At 42.3% G+C, this 22686-nt stretch overlaps 1 protein-coding gene across 6 annotated transcripts in view; it reads right to left on the bottom strand.

Moving 5' to 3' along the window:
* Positions 1 to 22686, bottom strand: part of PDSS1 (decaprenyl diphosphate synthase subunit 1) — a 46521-nt gene that overhangs the window by 21449 nt on the left and 2386 nt on the right. For 5 of the 6 annotated variants that reach the window (XR_011075963.1, XM_068560559.1, XM_068560550.1 and 2 more), the window contains exons 2-7: positions 21289 to 21353; positions 19545 to 19665; positions 16776 to 16906; positions 7513 to 7654; positions 3871 to 3982; positions 3665 to 3774 (exon numbers count right to left, since the gene is read on the bottom strand). Coding sequence is in view for 4 of the 6 variants with exons in the window: in XM_068560559.1 (XP_068416660.1) it covers positions 3665 to 3774; positions 3871 to 3982; positions 7513 to 7654; positions 16776 to 16906; positions 19545 to 19665; positions 21289 to 21353 (681 nt within the window). In the remaining 2 variants the exon portion in view is untranslated. Of the gene's footprint in view, positions 1 to 3660; positions 3775 to 3870; positions 3983 to 7512; positions 7655 to 16775; positions 16907 to 19544; positions 19666 to 21288; positions 21354 to 22686 lie in introns of all 6 variants that reach the window. The other variant, XR_011075964.1, reaches the window with a different exon arrangement.

Here is a 22686-nt window from a genome sequence, read left to right on the forward strand (position 1 = left end):
AAAAACTAAAAATAGAGCTACCATATGATCCAGCAATCCCACTCCTGGGCGTATATCCAGAAAAGATGAAAACTCTATTTCAAAAAGATACATGTACCCCAATGTTCATAGCAGCACTATTACAATAGCCAAGACATGGAAGCAACCCAAGTGCCCATCAAGAGACGATCAGTTTAAGAAAATGTGGTGTATATATACACAATGGAATATTACTCAGCCACAAAAAAGAATGAAATATTGCCATTTGCAGCAACATGGATGGACCTAGAGAATATTATACTAAGTGAAGTAAGTCAGAGAAAGACAAATATTATATGATATCGCTTATATGTGAAACCTAAAAATCAATACAAATCAATCTATGTACAAAACAGAAACAGACTCACAGATACAGAAAACAAACTTATGTTTACCATAGGGTGCAGGGATAAATTAGGAGTATGGGATTAACAGATACAAACTACTATAAGTAAAACAGATGAGCAACAGGATTTACTGTATAGCACAGGGAATTACATTCAATATCTTATAATAACCTATGGTGGAAATAATCTGATACAGATATTACTGAATCACTTTGCTGTACACCTGAAACTAACACAACTATACTACAAATGAACTATACTTCAATTTTTAAAAAAAAAAGATTCTTGACAACTAAATGCCACATGAGATCCTGGGCCAGAAAAAAATTTTCCCATTTGTTACTGATATAACAATATTACAACAACTGTTAAAATTTGAATAAGGTCTATTTGTAGATTAGATAAGAATATCATAACCAAAAAATAGGTGTTCAGCAGATATGACCCACAAACCAAAATTCTGTGGTGGCCCTCTGTAGCTTTGAAAATGGGGTAACAGGAAGACAGTGAATTGATTCCAGGCCACATGCAGCACTCGAGAGAACAGAAATTCAGAAAGAAATGAGAAAAATACATGAATCTGCAGGATTATCATACCCCGTTCTGGGTTCAAATCCCAGCTCAGCTACTGTCTGACTGAGTAACACCAGATGGGCCACCAGACCCCTCTGGTCTCATTCCCATCAGATTTTCTGGGGAACGAGGCATAGTGTTCACTGGTAGGCTACACAACATATTTTGCATGACTATGTGTAGAAACAAGGAGCCAATCATCTTTTAAGATTACTTCTATTTTTAACATCAATCAGTGTCCCAAAGCAATCCTAAACAGCCCTCTCTTAAACTTAATACCATTTTCCATTAAATAGCTCTTAGGACAATGAATTATAAGCTATTAAGTTTCCTTCAAATTCCCATAACATCTTGGCATTCCATTAGTTCTTCTGTAATGATTCTGATGTTTAAATTCTCCTTACTCCTTCCTTTTGACATCTCTAATTTGCTTTGCATGCGTTCTTTCAGAGCTCACGTCTTTGCGTTTTAAGTACCAAGATTGCACAAAAATAGCAATTCTGAATATATAACACCTCTGGAACATCTCTACCCATAGGCACTTAAATATAGAAACTTTTATTCAGAGAGCTCACACTAAGATTCTGCGTTATTATTCCAACAGCTCTGGAGCTTAGGAATAAATCGCATGAAAAGTGGGTAGTTCTGGGGTGATGCCAGCATGCCTCCTAGTGGACAGTATAAAACATTTCATTTTTAACGAGGTTCCGGCCATATTAATATGCAAGTCCACTTTTAACTTGCTAATCTATGAAGGATGAGGTCCTCTTTATAAGCGAATACACGTGCTATCCTGTCTTTGGCTTCCTAAGCAGAGGACAGTGAATTAAGTCTTTCCTTGATGACGTGGCTCCACTTCTGCGGGCCCTTGTAGGATTCGATCACTGAGTGCACTAGTTCATATTCTGGCTCCAGTGTCGCGCTGCTGCCCTGGGCCTGTGTGGACAATGACCCTCAGGTTTTCCAGTTCCAACAGCCCCACTAACTGCTAGTGCTTCTAACTGCAGCCTCAGGCCTGTGAAGTTGTTACTGAGCTTCCTCTAACACAGTAATGTGCCTTATGAGGATGGGTCTCCATCTTCATGGAGATTTTGGCATCAAAATCCAACGAAGAATTAAGGTCACAGCTTTATGGCCCCCATTTTAAATCAGTTATTCTTTTACTTAGCATTCTAGTGTCTATCATATTGTTGTCTGTCTCTCTTTTTTTAGAAAACTACACTCGCAATTTCTTGGAAATAATAAAAAAAAAAAAAAAAAGAAAATGCTCTTTCAATAAAAAGACAAAAATGGCTGAGATTGTGGCCAGCATGTTCTACATAATTCACATTCCTTAGGGTTTCACTTAGGTCTTTTTAGGAAGAAATGTTGCCCTCATTCTTTTCTGGCTCACAATTACACATTTCTTGACACTTTTCCAAATAGAGGCACTATTGGCAAAGGACTTTTTCACCTGAGAGGCCTGAGAAAAAGCTCTCTTTAACTGTAATTATGGTATAATTATTACATAATTATGTAATTATGCTAATTATGTATCACGACAGCAATTGACATTTGGCCCTTAGAAGTCTTCCTTTCTTGTTGCTTTAATTACAAGGGACTCTTACTTGCCCAGTTTTCATCTCATTTATACCTGCTAGGCTGAGAGACAGTCAGATGAACAATTCTATGGAGAGAATTGTCTCTCATTCATGGGCTAGCAGTGAATACCACAGTTTAGTCTACAGATTAAGGATAATACTAACTGATTTTTAAAAAGAAAAACTATGCGAAGAGTAGAGGGAAGGCCAAAGAGAAAGCAAGGGGTAAAAAAAGTTATGGTTCACACTCAATTTATACTCGGAAGGAAAATGGCTTGTTTATATATCATATAATTGGGAGGATCTACTACTCATAAAAAAAGTATATAGAACACTAGTACAATCTGATAGTTATATATTTTCTCCCAGGTCAGTATTATACTTAAGAACACAGCACTTCATTACTTTTTATACGTAAAACGTAAGAAACGTTGCGTGTGATAATCACGAGAGAAACTATTTACGATAAGTTGTTCAAAATGTTATACCATTTAGGGACTTCTCTGGTGGCAAAGTGGTTAAGAATCTGCCTGCCAACGCAGGGGACACAGGTTTGATCCCTGGTCCAGGAAGATCCCACATGCTGCAGACCAGCTAAGCCCATGCGCCACAACTACTGAGCCTGCGCTCTAGAGCCTACAAGCCACAACTACCGAGCCCGCATGCCACAACTACTGAAGCCTGCACGCTTAGAGCCCGTGCTCCACAACAAAAGAAGCCACCACAGTGAGAAGCCCGTGCACCACAACAAAGAGTAGCCCCTGCTCACCGCAACTAGAGAAAGCCCACATGCAGCAACAAAGACCCAACACAGCCAAAAATAATAAATAAATTAATTTTTAAAAAAATGTTATACCATTTGGAAATTAGATTGGGGAATATATTATAAAGCTTATTTTGATTCAATTCTTGGGAGGAAAGATGAAAAGTTGATGTCTGCATAGCAAAAGAAGACAGCAAAAATGGAAACCTCAGCAGAAGTTCTTCACTGTCTGGGGATGCAATTCTTTTCTCAATGACCTCTTGGGACTTCGGTTACTATTTTAAGGTTCTCCAGTGAAATTTTTTTAGGAGAATTAGCTCCCAAGAAAGAGCTAGGAGGTTTGTTTGTTTGTTTTAACTTGAAAAGAGACAGAACGTACATACTGCTTTACAACTGTTGGCTATCAGACTTGCAGTCTTCTTGAACGTCTTTTCAAGGTAGTGTGCAAATCTTTCATTTTCATTTTCTTTTGACCCGAGCTGAAGAAATTCACCTATAAAAAAGGAAAGTGGTCACGTGAGGGGTTTTTTTTTTGCTTGGCAAAAAAATAACATTGAATAAAAAAGAAGAAAAGTCAAAATTAACCTACCACGCACCAAATCTTCAATCACTTGGGTTAAAATAGATACAACAGCTGTATTTCCAATTCGTGCCAGAGCTATCGATGCTGCAGAAAGAATTAAATCACCAGCAAGGACAGCCTAGAAAAGAAGAGAAGAAAACCTTTCAGAGAAAAGTATCTGAGCATCGGAGCCAACAATGAAGTTAACTTCTCAGAAGAGAAACAGAATGCGAGGTAAGGGTCATCCTGGATATAAGTTTTCCCCCTTCCTCTTCCTCAGCAGGATTATGTTATAATCAGCTACAGATTTGGGATGCTGTTTGAACTGGATGGGCTCTCAGAGATGACCCAGTCTGCCTCTCCAGTTCAGAGCTGAAGAAATGAATGCCTGGAGACGGAAGTACCTGACCCTCTGGCTTCATCCCTAGCCCCAGCAAACTGTCACTGCCTTCATTTAGTTATGCTGGACCATTCGCTCTCCCACCAAACCATGCGGCTGTGCCTTTGCACTTACTGTTTCTTCTGCTCAAAAAAGTCCCTCCCCTTCATCACCTGGCAGACTCATGTGCAGAATTAGCTCAGGCGGCACCTGCAGGAAGTTCACTCAGACCCCTCACTCTGATCTTCTGTGAGCACAGCACCCCTTGGATACTGCTGTCTTCCCACATTTTTCCTATTTACCAAACTCCTAAGGGCATGTAGCGGGAATTATCCAGCTAGTACTTAGTACGCACCAGTGCACAGCCCAACCCATGCTTTTCTCAATGAAAACTAAACCAAGGAATCTTGGCTCCAAGTTCAATGCTCTTAGAACGCTATTACACTGCCCCTCATTCCAGGACAAAATATTTTTCTCACTGAACACCAATCAATATTTTCCCAATCTTCTTTAGATTGTGAATAAATGTCTGCATTGTATTTGCAACTAATTATAAGTTATTCATGACCGAATTATATGCTGTACTCAAATACACTAATTTGCATACGTAAAGATATGGATAGGTGTTATAGAGTAGTTATAAATGATAGAGTTTGTGGAAGTTTAATCCACAGAATTTGCAACATAACCAAATTTTAAGTTTTTTTATTTGTTGTTGTTGTTTTTGTTTCTGGCTGCATCATGTGGCATGTGGGATCTTAGTTTCCCAACTAGGGACTGAACCCGTGCCCCCTGCAGTGGAAGCACAGAGTCTTAACTGCTGGACCGCCAGGGAAGTCCCAAGTTTTTACTGTCTGTTAGTTCTCTAGTATCTAAAATTAGTGATGTTCAGTATGTTTACCAACTAATCATCATTTTATATAATGTATACTGTATAAGGTATCTTGATGTAAATGTAAATATACACTTATAAAGTCATTGTAGGACTTTCCTGGTGGTGCAGTGGTTAAGAATCTGCCTGTTAATGCAGGGGACACAGGTTCAATCCCTGTTCCAGGAAGATCCCACATGCCGCGGAGCAACTAAGCCCGTGCGTCACAACTACTGAGTCCGTGCGTCACAACTACTGAGCCTGTGCTCTAGAGCCCATGAGCCACAACTACTGAGCCCACGCGCCCCAACTACTGAAGCCCGCACATCTAGAGCCCGTGCTCCACAACAAGAGAAGCCACCGCAATGAGAAGCCTGCCCATTGCAACGAAAAGTAGCCCCTGCTCGCTGCAACTAGAGAAAGCCCACGCGCAGCAACGAAGACCCAATGCAGCCACAAATAAATAAAATTTAAAAAATAAGGTCATTGTACACATTATGATTTATAGGTACACACACATCCATCATCCACCCTACATCATTAGCAGCTGAGGGCTCAGGATCTCTAGGCTTTTGCCTCTTTCCTCTCCTGGTCCTGGGGATCCCAGAGGCCAGAAGTTTCCAACCTTTGGAACTGAAGCTGCCAGACTGGGGATGGCTGGGGTGAGGGGTTAAGGGAAAGAAGGGATAGGGACCCAGACAGGGGAATGAGGGTTCATGGAGGAGGTGCTGTACGAATGGATTTTTATTGGTAACACAGCAGTTTTGTTTAACGGGCAAAAAAGGGGAGACTAGCAGGTGGCCCCATGCAGGGCAGACCAGCCTTGCAGCTGAAAGAGGCAGGTGACAGTGGAAACACGGTCTTCCAAAGGAGGCCCCCGGGACTTTTCTGGTGGCGCAGTGGTTAAGAATCCGCCTGCCAATGCAGGGGACACGGGTTAGAGCCCTGGCCCGGGAAGATCCCACGTGCTGTGGAGCAACAAAGCCCATGTGCCACAACTACTGAGCCTGTGCTCTAGAGCCTGCAAGCCACAACTACTGAAGCCTGCGCGCCTAGAGCCCGTGCTCCGCAACAAGAGAAGCCACCACGATGAGAAGCCCGCGCACCGCAACGAAGAGTAGCCCCTGCTCACCGCAACTAGAGAAAGCCTGCGTGCAGCAACAAAGACCCAACGCAGCCATAAATAAATAAATAAATAAATAAATTAATTAATTAATAATTTAAAAAAAGGACGGAGGACCCCAACAGCAGAGGCAGTCACAAGAGGGGACCAGTCAGGAGAAAATCTTAACTTGTTCACTTAATCCTCCTCCTTTGCCCAAGGGCTCAAGTATAAAGCTTTAAGGACAGGCCCTGAAAACAGACACAGCAGACTGTAGGACATGTCATAGAGTTACCCAGGGCCTCTCCAAAATGAAACTCCACCCTTTTTTACCAACATTCTGATGTATGGAATTCTATCAATAGGACATAAAACCTTTTCATCTAAAATCGGAAATAAAAGGATTTAACAAAATCATGTGCGCTAAAGCAAAACCAGCATGTAAAGATAATAATTAAGGTATATTTCTTCTTTGAATACGATTAGAAAACAGGTGGGAACCAGGTATTGCAGACATGTGAGGGAGGGGAAGGTATGGAGAGGGAAACCTCATTCACATTAATGTTTTGTTTGTGCTTCAAATGGGCAGGATGGCCAAGGGAGGGGCATGTGTGGCGGGAGATGCCTGCTCCCAGAAGGCCCGTGGGTCTTCCCTTTTATTTGCTGAATTTCACCCCCTTCCTCAACCCATGATTTAAACATCCTTAAACAAGATGCCACATTCTACACACCCCCTTCAAGAAATGCTAATAAAATAATGTGGAAATATGCTTTAAAATATACATGAACTACTCAATTATAAAGCTTCTGTTTAAAAAGGTAAAAGTTTCACGGGAGAACAGTATACCTCTGAGATTGATACAGATGTGTATGAATATATGTGTGTGTATATGTCTGTGTATTTATACATATATATATATATATTTTAGTTTTATTTATTTACTTGCCTTGAAACTCTTGCATGTGGCAGTTAGTAAACGGTTAAGCAATTAAAGTGAATCTGAGTAATGTAAGCCCCAAAGTAAAAGGTGTAGATTCCTCATGAAATATGCTTTTTGGATAACTACAAAAATCTCCTTCCTTAACCAAATTCTATATAAAACTGTGAAGAAGCAGAAACACTAAGTTTATTTTTCTGTGCTGTTATCCATGATCAAACATCTGTATATAGACCAGACATGAAAACTATTTTGAAAGCTGGAAGACCACATTTGATGAAGCATATTTCACTTTTTAATGAGACAAATCTGAAAAATAAATGCAATCCAAAGAGTATGGGATTTAATAAGAAAGATTTAAAAAACCAAAAAGCCGTACCTTCTTTTCACCCCAGATCTTATTAACTGTGTGTTTTCCTCTTCGGGAACTTGCATCATCAATGACATCATCATGGACCAGGCTGGCGGTGTGGATCATTTCTGCAATTAAGGCTATGGCACGCTGGCTTGCTTGCACATTTCTAGTTAACAGAAAGCAATGCTTTTTAACAGAGACGCCGCCTATAACCTTCTCAGCAATCATCTTGTGAAAACTGGACATCGGATCTAGGATAAAGAATTTTATTTCTCTAAGAGAAACTATATAAAAACTTTGGCTTCCCTACACAGCCAATTCTATCATTTGGAGAACATTTTAAAAATGCACAAGATACCCTGCACCAAGATTATGTTTTCGGGACACCACACTAAGAAGTAGAATTTGTATAATTAACAACAAAAAAAGGATAAACACCTGAGATGTCTGGGTATCTGGCTGAAGAATCATCTTTATGTCCTATAACAGTGGTCTTGGTCAGTTGGTCAAGTTTACAGTTAGGTTACAATTAAATTTCAGGGGTGGGTGGGGAAGATGGGTGAAGAGCATTCTAAAGAAGTGTATTAAAGAACCAGTGGTCACTGCGTTCAAAGCTTTTAATAATGTCTTAAATATTTAGTAAGAAGACCTTGATAACCAAGAGAGCTGGAATTCATAATTCCAATTGGCTACTGATATTGGTTACCAATATGAATTGATAATTCATATTGGAATATGAATTCCAATTCAAATTTAACCTGTGCATTAGAAATTTAAACTTTCATTTCCCAGATTTAACACAAAATACAGGAGAAACATTCCCAAGATGATACCTGGATGTGACTTTTTTTTTTTTTTTAAACATTGTTTCCTTTTCTTTTTTTTTTTTTTTTAACTTTTTGGGTTTGTTTGTTTGTTTGTTTGTTTGTTTATTTATTTATTTATTTATTTATTTATGGCTGTGTTGGGTCTTCGTTTCTGTGCGAGGGCTTTCTCTAGTTGCGGCAAGCGGGGGCCACTCTTCATCGCGGTGCACGGGCCTCTCACTGTCGCAGCCTCTCTTGTTGCAGAGCACAGGCTCCAGACGCACAGGCTCAGTAGTTGTGGCTCACAGGCCTAGTTGCTCCATGGCATGTGGGATCTTCCCAGACCAGGGCTCGAACCCGTGTCCCCTGCAATGGCAGGCAGATTCTCAACCACTGCACCACCAGGGAAGCCCCTGGATGTGACTTTTACAGTTAAAAGGGAACCCCAATTTCTTTTTAATCATCATTATTCTCACCATCATCATCTATGGGAATTTTTAAAAAACTGAATTTTAAGAAAATCCAACTGGAGAAATAAACAACTGAATTTTCTGAATCTAAAACAGAAGCCTGGCTCAAACACACGCTAATCAAATGTTTTATTTATTCCTATAGCTTACTTTTCAAATATCACCATGTTCTCTCTTAGAGGGGAGAAAACTGAGAGGGATACTGAAATGTGACTTTTTTTCTTTAAAAACCTAATCTGAACATCTGCAAAAGCCAGTGCTCATTCTAATTCCTCAGATCTAGCAGAAAGCCATGAAAAATGAAGTATAACTAACATTAAAGATGCTGGAATTTAACTACAAACACTAAATCAGCCTGAAGACTATCTTCCCGTCTTGCTTTATATGTAATTTTAAAATATGGTGCTTTGCCAGCAACTCTTACCTAAGATTTTTAGAACTAAACCTCAGAATCTTCCAACTGCTTTTAGCCCAGAAATCAACTGTAAAGTGCTGCTCATTATTTATTAATGTCAGAATTATAACAGTTCTAAACACTTCTGGATCACAACACATTCTTCTGAGGAGGGAGAAGTAAAGAAACAGAGGGGAGGGACAAATCATCCTGTAAAACTACTTTAGTTAATGAGAAAATGGAGCTTTGGATGGCTTCCAAGAACTTGTTCTGAATCCTTCAGTGAGAAACTCAGACCCTATAGAAGGAAGCTTGGACCTTAAATATTTTTCAGGTAAATTTACTGGATCCTATCTCAATGCACAAGAAAAGATGTAGACTTTTACAGTTGTTTTTTACATAAATAAAGGACTATTTCTTTAGAACATTTTCTCAATGAATGTCAGTCTGATGAAATATACACTTGCTACTCATTAATAGTAGATCTTACCTTAAACAACTGGTAAGACTTCTAAGCCTTTCTCATGTATTTATAGGTCGGGCACCACTTCCGTTATCACAAACTATGTCAGCAGGCAGGGGTCCTGCTGGGAAGCTGCAGTAAAATGGCAGTACTCACTGAGACACTGGAGTTTTTTGTAATTTGAAGATATTAAAACAAAGATTTCTTAAAATATTTTGAAATTTCATAGACTACATATATGTAAAAACGCCATTTTGTATGGCTAAATTGATGAAATCAGGATTCTTGCTTAGAAAGTTATTTGGCATCGTGACACAGCACCTACATAGGATAAACATCACATTTTAGATGCTTTATCATTTTATCTGATGTACTTTTTCCTGCACAATTAGCCTTTAACATGTGCCAGCTTGTATCTGGAAAATACTGTCACTACGTATCCACAGTACAGCATAATGGTCTGGAACCCAAATTTACAGATCACAGAAACAACTCACACTGTCTTGAAGATGAAATCTTCGAAGTACCGAACTGAGTCATGCCTTCAAAAAACTGGGCACCATGTCTACTTCCTGCTGTGAAAGAGCTGCCACACTTTCCCAACTTCTGGGAGAGGTGCTAAGAAAAACCAGTCAGGCGAGACAGCAGGAGAAAATGAGGCCCCGAGTCTCGAAAGGTGGCTCTGTCCTCCATCCTTCACACCTGCAAGAGCGTGCGATGACTCAGCCAGCCCCTCACAACAGTCAGGTTTTTCCCTCTTCATTAGATTTCAAACAACATTTTTATAATGAAGAATTTCAAGCACAGACGGAAATAGATGGAATAATATAATGACCCCCCACAAACCCTTCACCAAGCTTACACGTGATTTAAATAAAATGCTTTTTCCTCCTATTCATACTGATATATAATGCCAAGTCTTAAAGAAATGACAAGTAAACCCCCAGTGTGGGAAAACCGTCTCCAAAAAGAAAATCAAACCTTGTCAATGGGTTACCTTGATTTGCAACAACTGAGGGAAGCAGAATTTAAATAGTAAATGTGGTTTCACTTTAACAGAGACAGAGAAGCTTCTATTCCCAAAGCTACAGAGGTTGTATAAAGACCAGAGTTCTCAGGTGGGTTACAGAAGGCTCTGTTTCTATTTCCCAATGCTCTTCTGTTTATTTTCTTCTGCCAATTCTAAACAGAAGGTTTCACTTTGCTTGTGAGAACTCTGACAAGATTAGTGTTTCTTAAATATCATCTCTTGCCCACCGTGTCAAAATCAATACTCTTGAAAATAAAGACTGAAAATTCCTTAGACTTAGGAATTGGGATCCCTCATGATGGGGCTCAGGAACTGTCATTCTGAAGCAGCAGTCCTGGTGATTCTGACGCACAAAGTTGGGGACATGCTGCTCTGTAAGTGGGGGCATTTGCCTGACTGCAAGCCCCAAATGGAAGCTTCTCCTGAGAAGGGATTTGACACAAGCTCAGCCTCTGCTGCCCCCCTGCAGCCCCGCCTCTAAACCACAGGCATGACCTGAAACTTGGAGGCCCAGTTTAAAGGTCTTATGCCAACGACTCCCCAAGTCTCTCTGCAGCTCGAGGGCAGGAAGTCTCCCCTGTTCTGAAAGGCACAGTCACGGGAGGGTGACCTCCTCTTCTCTGACACTTCGCATCATCTCAAGTTTTAAAGGCACGAATGAATACTTCATCAGTTTGGTACTGAAGAAACTCTCTAGTTAAAATGCAGACAAAGTCCCTCTCTGTCTGTCTCTCAAATTCTTCAGGATGTGAACTGCATTTCCTAGTTGTTACCTGATAAAAGTACACATATTCAAGTTTTCAGTATGCTGAACAATATATCCATGTCACTTCAGATCCTATCTTTATCTGCCACTGAGCTGACTTGCTACAAGTTTGGGTCCCTCAACTACTGACACTGTGGAAAGTGTTCAGCTCCCCCCTGGGTCTGCGCTGCCAGATCTGGTGCGTCCAGAAGTGGTACCTCCAGAGGGAGAGAAAAGCCCCAGCAGGCACACTCTCCGCACTCATGCGATAGGATGTGAATTGATGGGGTTTGTCCCAGTTTCCTGTGGCCCTGTGACAAATCACCGCAAACTTGGTGGTTTAAATCAGTAGAAATTCTCTCACAGTTCTGGAGACCACAAGTCCAAAAGCAGTTTCTCTGAACTGAAATCGAGGTATCGGCAAGGCCAGGCTTCCTGCAGAGCCTCAAGGAGAGAATCCTTTCCTCACTCCTTCCAGTTCTGCTGGCTGCTGGAGGGCCTTAGCATGTGGCCACAAGCTTGAAGGAGCCACCTTCAAGTCTCTCCCCTCCATCTTACACATGGCCTTCTCTTCTGTTACGGCAATCTCCCTCTGCCTCCCTCTTTAGGGATACAAGTGATTGCATTTCGGGCCCATCAGATAATCCAGGATGACACCCCCATTTCAAGATCCTTAACTTAAGCACATCTGCAAAGGCCCTTTTCTTGCCATATAATGTAACGCTTACAGGTCCCAAGGATTAGGACGTGCATACTTTTGTGGGGCCATTTTTCAGCCTAACACGATTTCTTACTTTCACCATCCTCTTCTGCTGATGCGCAAATGTTTCCTTTTCAGTGATCTGATTCTTAAAATTACTTGATTTTACTTCATCTGTCTAAAATCTTGTTTCTCCACATTACTGACACGACCTTGAAGTGTCTCCCCTTCCGCAGTGGCGTCCAGGTTGAACGCGGGGGACAGAAGGTGTCCCTGCCCACCTCTCACTCTCGCTTCTCATCCTCTGCCCCCAGCCACTGCAGTCTTGTTCCCTTTCCCTGTATTCCTTACCGGCACACTGAGGCATGAACATCAAAGGTGCCTTCCTTCTAAGGGACAGCAGAGTGCAGGAGGGATACCTGTGAGCTCCAACTTGCTTAGCACGTCATTTTCCTTGGTCACTGGCCATTCACCTTTGAAAACCCAAACAAGCGCACCAGACTACAGTGAAGACTGCCTTTCTTTGGAGGGAAGAGCGGTTTTAAGCTTGATCCTAACAGTCACGAATCCATCAGCAGTTTTAATATCAAGAAAAATAACTGACATTCAAGAGCCGCAGCTCCTGAATCTTTCAGATTTATATCCAGATAAAAATAGATGCCGGCAAAGTTGCATCGTAAATGATGCAGGATTCATGCTACTGGTTATTTTCTTGCCACTGAAGAAACACTGCGTTTTGGAAGCCCTGGACATGTGGAGAGTGACTCCATGATGGTATCTCAGACCTGCAGCTTATCCAGGCTGGCTTTCTCCACAGGATCCAGCGTGCAACAAAATTATGCAACATTTGGGTTTTTCAAATTGAGCACAGCTGATGAACCTGTAGACGTTGACTCCTTCAGTGATAGAATCAGCCTCCCCCTCGTGGTGGGAGCCGAAGAGTGAGCACACACCATGTTCAAAGCCCCATAGCCGCCTTGCTCTCAATGATGTTCCCCTTAGGCTTGGGCCTGACCTCGCCCATGAAATGGACAACTACCTGGTTATCAAAGCCTCCTCTACCTCAGTAGGTATCCCTTATTACAGACTTTACATCAAGATCCATTTTAATAATGAGTATGGACACATCAAAAGTGCCATCTCCTAGGTTAAAGACAAAAATATTTCTCGTGGCACCAACCTTCCTAACCCATAAACAGCCGCAGCAGTAGCTGGCTCAATGATTCAGAACACACAGAAACCAGGAATGGTTCTAGAATCGTTAGTGGCCTGACTCTAGGAATCATTCTGTGAGCTGGTGCCGTGATGACTGTTTTGTTACAGTTTCCCTAGAGTAAGTTTTTGTAGTTTCCTTTGTCTTTATGACAATCACAAAAGTTACTTCTTCTGAATTTAAGATTTTTATCGCATTTGGAAGCTTGACCTATTTACTAATGTGAAAACTGCATCTTATAATCTCTTCTATCTAATCAAATGTCTGGCTTTGTAAACTGGACTAGTGGGATTCAATGCCACTCGACTATTTGTACAGTCAAGATCAACAGATCTGTGCCCAGTATAACTTGAGTAGGCCTGTTATCCCAATCACTGGCGGTGATATCCACTTTCCAGTGCCAGAAGATTTCCACAAGAAACTGATGGTGTCAAGACTGATGATAAGAACAGGTGCCTTCAATGAGGTCTCTGAGTAGGACAGGTTTGGCTTGTTTGAGAAGAGACACTAATTGTGTTGTGGTCAATAAGTAGAGCAATTTCATAGAAATCTATTCTTTATAAAGCTCAGTTCTGACTTGGATTCTTTGATAAGGTTAAGTTCTGACCCACAGGTAGTTGGGTTTTGCTGAACTCTGTTGCGGGCTGGGTTCTCGGGAAAGCAGACTCTCACGTTTAAAGTACAGAATGTCTACTCAGAAGTGCCCTTGGGATCAACACCTGAGGGAGGGGGAGGAGACAAGAGGATGGGGTAGAGGGAGAAGTTTCTGCAGTGCAGGCCCATCCACAGCCGGGGCCACTCCATCGTGTGCTCTGGAGCTAGAATGGCCCTTCATCTGTCAGCCCCTGGATGTGGACTGGCTCAGGTGAGAGGATTCTCTGCAGCCGGGGCAACCCTTGAAGAGGCTGCGAACTGAAGGCTCTCCACCGGCAACACTGGCCCAGCAGCTGGGGCAAAGGGTCCTTCAGGGAAGGGGGATCTGGGCAGCGTGGCTCAGAATCCACCACAACTCTGTTTTCTGGACCTTCCAAGTCTGATTATCTGTTGTATGCGTCCTACCTTACCTGACCAGGTACTGTGGTTATCAGGATACACAGAAGAAAAATAAAGATGAAGTCTTAAGGTTTTTTGGGCCATATTACCCTTTAAGAATATGCTATAAGCCATGTATATCTTTGCGTGCAAACATACGAAAATTTCTGCGCACAATTCTAAGGGGCTCACAGATGCCCCCCCCCCCCCCCCAGCTTTCACGGACCTCAGGTTAAGAATTCCCAGCGAAGTGATCTAGCAGGGAACACATAATGGACGACGGACAAGCTTAATACAGGAAAAAGAGAAACTCAGTAGAAGGTAGTTCCCCCCAAAACCCATTTCTTAAGGTATCTGTTCTATTCTGTTTTCTAAAATCCCCTCCAGGATTACTGTTAACCTATTTAATACACATCTCAGAAGCAAGACGATGACGTCTAATAAGCCTTAGAGGAGCCATTAAACTGTCACTGTCAAATGATGAAGCAGGCCTCTCGCAATTCTGCCAACACCAACAAGCAGGCAGGTGAAGTAGTGGAATGGCTGCTGTTGGCATCAGCTAGAAACAGAGGCCTGCGTGGTCCTGCCCAGAATCTTTTACCTTTGCCCCACATTGTTCTAAACCTCTTTCAGCAAGCAAAATCACAAATGGCCCAGGCTCTCCCCCCGTTCCCCACCCCCTCTTGCTTTAAGTGGCATGGAAGTTAACAGCTAGATATTTGGCCTATTAAGAGCCTGATCCAAAAGGGTCCTTAGGAAGTAAGTATTCTCAAGAAGCTGGGGCTTGGAGAATAATATCGTTAGGCTACTGTACCACCCAAATGCATGCCACAGTCACGACTCACATCCCGATGCCTCCATACTGTGCCTTCAGCAAGCCCTGCTCCCGTCAGCTACGGGGAGAACGAAGCTGTAGCTAGAACATCCCTGGAGAAGGCAGAATTGAACTTCCTTTTTAAACTAGCAATGCCTTTTCTGGGTTATAGTCTCCCATTTTTTTCTGCAACCAACAGTTTATACAGTTTCAGTGAGGTAAATTGAAGACTTTGACTCTGGGGATAACAGCTGACAGGATTTAAGGTGAGCAATGCAGAATATTTTCCTTCCCATGTTTTCTGTGAGGGTGATGAACTGTATCGTGTTTTAATCTGAGAAATTAAAAATATAAACACACCCTATCTCTAGACCAGTGGTTCTCAACCAGGGACGATTCTGCTCCTCCGGGGACGTCTAGCAATGTCTGGAGACATTTCTTGGTCGTATTCAACTAAGGGAGGGGCTGCCAAACACCCTACAAGACACATAACAGTCTCCGCGGCAAAGAATTATCTGGCCCCGAATGTCAGCAGAATCAAGGCTGAGAAACCCAGTTCTAGACCATGTGAGAAGTATTTCAAGTTTGGTTCAGAGGGAGCATTTCTGCTGCCCTGCCTTCCAGGTGAAGTGAAAGTGGTCCTGATGATGGGAAAACGGTCACTGCCAGAGATTTCACTGCTTGTTCAAACTATACTGTGAGCACCTGGAAAGTCTCAGGGTAAGTGGGCGGCACCCATGAGCATAGAATCATATCCTGGAGCTGGAGGGGCACAGCAGCGGGGCGCAAACGGCTCCGGGCAGAGGCAAGCATGCGCTAAGAAGCAACATCTGACACTCGTTCTGACAGCATCCTTAAATTTAGTGCTGGCAAACCTTAGGCATTCCTTAAAGTCTTATCTACAGAGAAAAGGGAATGTAATGCAAATGTTCAACACTAGGGAAATGTATGAGTACATTACGGTCTACTGGAGGTTACATCAATAGATTACATGATGTAAAAAAAAAAACTATGAAGACACTCCAGTAACATGGCAAAGAGTCTAAAAAATAATGGCAATGGGTCCTTTGTCGTTTTCCTTTAATATTAAAACATTGCAGTTGTTTTAATATTGGAAAAATTTACACATATTTGAAACATAAAAGTTGAAGACCGATAGTCAAAATGCCTTCTTTTAAGAAGATTTTTCTTTGGCACGTTTCCAAAGGCCACAGGAAGTCAGGCCCTGCAGCGGGTGTGGTGCCCAGAATCCAGGCCTCACTCATGACTTTATAACCATCAACCTTTGGACTAACGGCCGTGTGTACAATGATTACAAGTATGCATACATCCTGGTATTCTTTACTTCTGAATGAGAAAACTCAATGTGGCTTTGAAAATTCTTTCCAAAATGTTTATTTGCAGCTGAAGTTGTTCTTCCACGATACTAAAAAGCATGGAAAAGGAAGATGCCCAGACTAGACTCCAGGGTGACCTTGGGAACACAAAGCTAGAAACTAATTACCACAAAGTGAATTCTCAGATACATGCTACTTCTTAAACAGGAGACTAAACAGTAACCTTGGGAAGGAAGGTTTGCCAAATATAAAACCAATAAAGGGGAGAAAGTAAATAACTCACCGGGAGTTATTATGATGAATATTACAGGCTCGGGCCATTAGCACCACAATAATTGGTCGAAAGGCTTTTCCTCTTCCATCAAAGTAGTATTCACACATTTCCTTAAGTTCTGTTGTAGATATGAATAGTTCCTGAAACAAAGTTTCTCTGTGTCAATACAGCATCATAACTGCACAGTCAGTGGTATTTCTTTCACAAAACTTTGATTTGATTTTAGTGTATTCATTTCAACTGAGAAATTCAACACTCAGTAGGAAAAGGTTCCAACGTTGTATGGCCACACAGCTGGCTGTGTGTGGCTGGGCCACAAGCAATGCCTGGCTCGCCCCCAGGGGCCTCAGTGCTGGGGTGGGCACTGCTGCCGCCCCATGACTCCAAGAGATAGCAGGTGGGGGAGGAAAGCACCAGATGGCCAGTGACAGCTGGAGAGAGAAAGAAACAGGGCTTGTTGCAGCTTGGAAGATGGAGGGGAGAGGAGAAAGATGGGGAGTGCAGGAGCCAATGAAGCAGGAGGTCAGTGGGTATCAGGGGCTGGAAGACGAGACGTGGCCAGAGAAAAGAGCAGGGGTCAGAGTCTGGCTCAGCCGTTACTTAGCCACACAAGCCAAAGGTTCATAGGGAAAGTGTAAGACATGGTTTACCTGATGGCAAGGAGCTTCCAACTGAGTTGGGAAAGCAAAATTTTTAAAAATGTGAACTATTCAGTGAATAATATGGTGGTAACTTGAACAATCTTGTACGTCAAATGCATTAAAGTTCAAAGAATGGAGAGATCAGTGTGGACGAGAAAAACTGAACATTTCATGGAGAAGATAAGCTTTGATTGGGGATTAAAGGATAAGTAGGATTTTGATTTCTGAAGAGGAGGGAGAGCCTTCCTGGTGATGGGCATGTGTGTTTACTGTATCTGTCCCTCAGGGACTTGCTGGAGAGAATCAGAGCTTATGCCCTGGGAGCAATGGGAGCTACAAATGGACCCAAAGGACGTTCAGCAGGGCTCAAGTGAACTCAGTCCAGCAGGCCAGTCACTCACTCCCTCAGTTACTGACTCAGTGCCAAGGACGATAATAAACGCAGAGGTTTCAAAGATAAACAGGACAGCCCCTTGCCTTCAGGCAGCTCAAAGTCTAGATGGGGGAAGGAAAACAATATTGCGGGGGGACTGCTGTCGTGGAGGTAAGTGCAGCTGCTCTGGGAGCACAACGGGGGCATCTCTGGCTCAGGCTGAGGGCGGGAGGAGGAAAGCAAGGCTGGGGACTGAAGGCAAGAGACAGACGAGACGAGGAGGGTGTGGAGGGGAAGAGGAGGGCTGCGTCGAGGATCCTCCCCGGGTTCCTGGGTGGCAACCTCCAATCAATACGAAAAACAAGAGAAAAAACAATCTGTAGGAAAATGTAGCGCTTCAGATCTGCCAAGTGTGAGACAGTCATGGACATTCCAGGGTGCTGCCCAGTGAGCAAAGTTTAGGAGAGAAAATTCCATCTGGACTGGAGATACTATGTGGGAGTCATAAGCATGGGAATGGGTAAACTGAAGACAGAGAGAGAAGAGGAGCAGACAGAACCCCAGGGAACGGCAAAATTAATAGGGGTGGGTTGGAGGGGACAGAGAGGAACCCAGGAAGCTGACTGAAGGATGGCCTAAGAGTCAGGAGAACGAGCAGAGTGCAGAAGCCAAGAGATGGGTTTCACAGAGGGGGTTGTGGTGAACAGTGTCCAATGTTCAAAGAGTCCGGGAAGATACAAACCAGCAGTGCCCACTGGATTTGGTGGAAGGAAGCAAAGGCAGTTTCAGAGGAGAGGCTGGAAAGGAAGGCACAGTGTGATGGCGGAGCAGTGGTGAAGGGGCAAAAGAGAGAGAGAGGCCAAGAATACTGGAAGAGAAGGGGTAGGAGGACACAGGGTCAAGGGATGGTCCTTTAAAAGACAACCAGGAAGAAGCTGGAGAATCCAAAATGGATCTGAAAGAGAATGAAGAGGGCGAGTCTGCAGATAAAGACAGGAGAACAGGGAACTGCAGGAGGAGTTCCTAGGGCCCAGAGGAGGCAAAGGGGATGGGACTTAACCAGAGGTACAGGGATGAAGCTGGAAAGGAGGGAACCCTGACTTCACTGAGGTGGGAGGGGAGGAGGCCGGCACGCAGCAGTGTGGGCTGCAAACGGCCCAGAGCAGGCATTCAGGGAGTTCCTCCTTCACGGCCTCTGCTTGGTCCACTGGACAGGAAGTGGTGAAAACAGGAGAGTCGGGTGGGGGCTGCAGGGGGAAAGTGCAGAACCCTGAAACGGGAAGGAAGCTGACCAGCGGCACATGCACATTTCTGGGCAGCATCTGAGAATCCACGTGAGGCTGGGGGCCACTGAAAATTTTGGGAAAAGAATGCTTAGCGAAGAAAGCCCTATTTGGGTCAGGCTGGCACTGATATTCAGAACTGGACAGGAAGACAGTAGCAGGAGTCACCGGAGGCTTCACAGCCTCACCAGGCCTGGAGCATGTGATGGATTTGGCAAGGAAAGGTCAGATGACTCTTTGGACGTGTATGTGCTGCCTGTACCTTTTTTTTTCAGTTTCCCCATTCTGCCATCACCCCCCTCTGGATAGTAACTTGCACTGCATCCTCCATGATGCCCCACACTTGTTGCTCAAGAAACATTTGAAACCTGACATTTGGGAATCAAGTCTGCAACAGCACAGCACACATGAAAACCTGCACCGTTTGCTCATAATTCTAAGAAATCAGCATTACTTTACAGTATCGTCAAAAATATCTTACCTTCCTGATGTCCTCGTACAGACCTTTCAAGTCTCTCCAGCCAAGGTTAAAAGGATCAGTGTATTTCTCACCACTCCGTGTTTTACTACAGCAGCACACTGCTGGCGTCATGTGATGGAACCTGGAGAGGCAGAAATGCACAGAGTGGAAGACTGAGCGTTACTTTACTGAGATAACTTCACTTTTAAGTAAGAATTATACAGACCTATGTATACACATATACATATAGCAGAGTATGATGATGGAAAATTTAAGCCCAGATACTTGCTGGAAATTAAGCATGAATACAAAAAGGTCATTATAATTTAGAAAAACATAACAGAATTCTGATCTTGCTCAACAATACATCAATTTTTATAACCAGGACCCTGGGAACCCACAAAATCAAAGAAATATAAACCATGTTCATCGTGTTCTGAGTTTAAATTTTATACAGTTGGGCCTCCATACCTATGGGTTCTGCATCCGCGGATTCAACCAAACTCGAACTGAAAAAAAAAAATTTATATATATAAAAATATATATTTATATATATTTTTATATATATAAATATATAAACTCATAAAATTCCAGAAAGTTTCAAAAAGCAAAATTTGAATTTGCCGTGCTTGGCAACTATTTACATAGCATTTACATTGTATTTACAACAATTTGCACAGCATTTACGTTGTATTAGGTATTATAAGTCACCTAGAGATGATTTAAAGTATATGGGATGAGGGGCTTCCCTGGTGGCGCAGTGGTTAACAATCCGCCTGCCAATGCAGGGGACACAGGTTTGAGCCCTGGTCCGGGGAGATCTCACATGCCGCAGAGCAACTAAGCCCGTGAGCCTGTGCTCTAGAGCCCGTGAGCCACAACTACTGAGCCCATGTGCCACAACTACTGAAGCCCTTGTGCCTAGAGCTTGTGCTCCACAACAAGAGAAGCCACCACAATGAGAAGCCCATGCACTGCAACGAAGAGTAGCCCCCTCTCCCCTCAACTAGAGAAAGCCAGCACGCAGCAACAAAGACCCAACGCAGCCAAAAATAAATAAAAATAAATAAATAAATAAATTTAAAGTATATGGGATGGGGACTTCCCTGGTGGTGCAGTGGTTAAGAATCCGCCTGCCAATGCAGGGGACACAGGTTTGATCCCTGGTCCGGGAAGATCTCACATGCTGTGGAGCAACTAAGCCCATGCGCCACAACTACTGAGCCTGCACTCTAGAGCCCGTGAGCCACAACTACTGAGCCCACGTGCCACAACTACTGAAGCCCGCATGCCTAGAGCCCGTGCTCCGCAACAAGAGATGCCACCGCAATGAGAAGCACACGCACCACAACGAAGAGTAGCCCCCCGTTCGCTGCAACTAGAGAAAGCCCACGCGCAGCAACAAAGACCCAACGCAGCCAGCAATCAATCAATCAATCAATCAATAAGTGTTCCTTTAAAAAAAAAATAAAAATAAAGTATATGGGATGATGTGTGTAGGTTGTATGCAAATATTATAGGACTTGAGCATCCCCAATTTTGGTATCTGAGGTGGGGGGGGTGGCTAGAACCAATCCCCCTCCACCATACCAAGGGACAACTGTATTCCCATTTTTTCAAAAGGCAGAGATCACATAGAGCAGATACTGTGGCACTTAGTTAAACAGCATATCCAATTTGTTGGACTAGCCCACCACAATTTAGAATAGAAATTTACTGGCAGTATGGCTAATAATTTTAGTTGCAATACAGATTATAAACTTACCGTAATATACTATACATATTTGGAAAGGCAGATGTTAAACTCTTCACAAGATTAAAATAGGACATCTATAAAATAAAAGTATTAAGAAACTTGTAAGAATATTTGTGAAAAACTTGTTTATAACACTAGATAAATTAAAACTCCCATAATTTATAATAAAAGTAACCTTTATCTTTTAGTTGTCCATTTAGACTGCAGACTTTAGAAAAAATAACAAAAAGTTTCCTTTCCTTATTACAAAAGCAATATTCGTCATTACAGAAAATATAAATATAAAAAAGCAGAAAATAAAAAACATCTATAATCTATCCCTTCCCCCAAAGACTGCTCCACATTCACATCTATCTTTCCAGATCTGAAATTCCCTTCCATTTAGCAAAGAATGGGCAGAGAATAGTAAGGATTAGTGTGGTTTACACTCTTTTAAAGTCTTAAATTGGTTTAAAACAAAGAATAATCAAGATCCCAAAAGCATCTGCCCAGACAGTGAAAAAGAAAGGATTTCAATGTTAAGGAAGAAATTTACAGTTACACAAACACTGCCTATTTCAAGCCACTGTTCCTGAATATACTTGGAAATGGTACTTCTTGAAAAGTAATGTCAACAAACAAGCAAGCTCAGCAGCACATTTTGATATTAATGAGAGATCAAGAACAACAAGAGACAACTTCTAAAGGATTCAGAGGTAGTGCCGACAAATAGTTCCAACAATTATTGTGCACAGGAATGGGGATCCACAGATACAGCACCTAACCTGAAGAATTCAGGGACACAAGCATTTCAAAAATTACTAATTTACTAATCTGATGTGCACAGGGCTCTTACAGAATACTTGAAGAAAATATCTTGACAAAGGATGGATTTAGCAGTAGAAAAAGAAAACTAAGGTAATAAAGCCTTACAATGTGCTTTCACACTATTTGACTCTCACAACTACTTGTTTTTATACAGCCGGGGAACTTGAAATTCAGAAAAGTATGAAAAACTGGTAATACAGGTATGTTTACAATATATCAAAAGAAAAAAGCACCTACAGCACTGGGTGCATTATGTGATCCCACTAAAAATGTGTACACCCACACAAATAAAATCCACAGAAAACAGGGTTTAGAAGCATATAAACCAGGCTATTAAAAATAGTTATTTTGGAATAAATAGGATCGTGGGAGTTTTTTGCTTTATTCTTTTAAAATTCATATTTTCTGAATTTTCTTTAGTGAACACACCCCGCTTTAGACATATTAAAATGACAATAAAGGTTGACTTTGCCAAAGGCAGTGGCCAAAGAAGGCGGTCCTGAGTTCTATTTTCACCATAGCATTATATATTCATTAAACTAGTAAGGACATTTATGACGTCCCAGGCATTAAAATGTCCTAAGGAAAAAAAGTGATAAT

This window comes from Eschrichtius robustus, chromosome 1 (genome assembly GCF_028021215.1).
Source record: "Eschrichtius robustus isolate mEscRob2 chromosome 1, mEscRob2.pri, whole genome shotgun sequence".
Lineage (NCBI taxonomy): Eukaryota > Metazoa > Chordata > Mammalia > Artiodactyla > Eschrichtiidae > Eschrichtius > Eschrichtius robustus.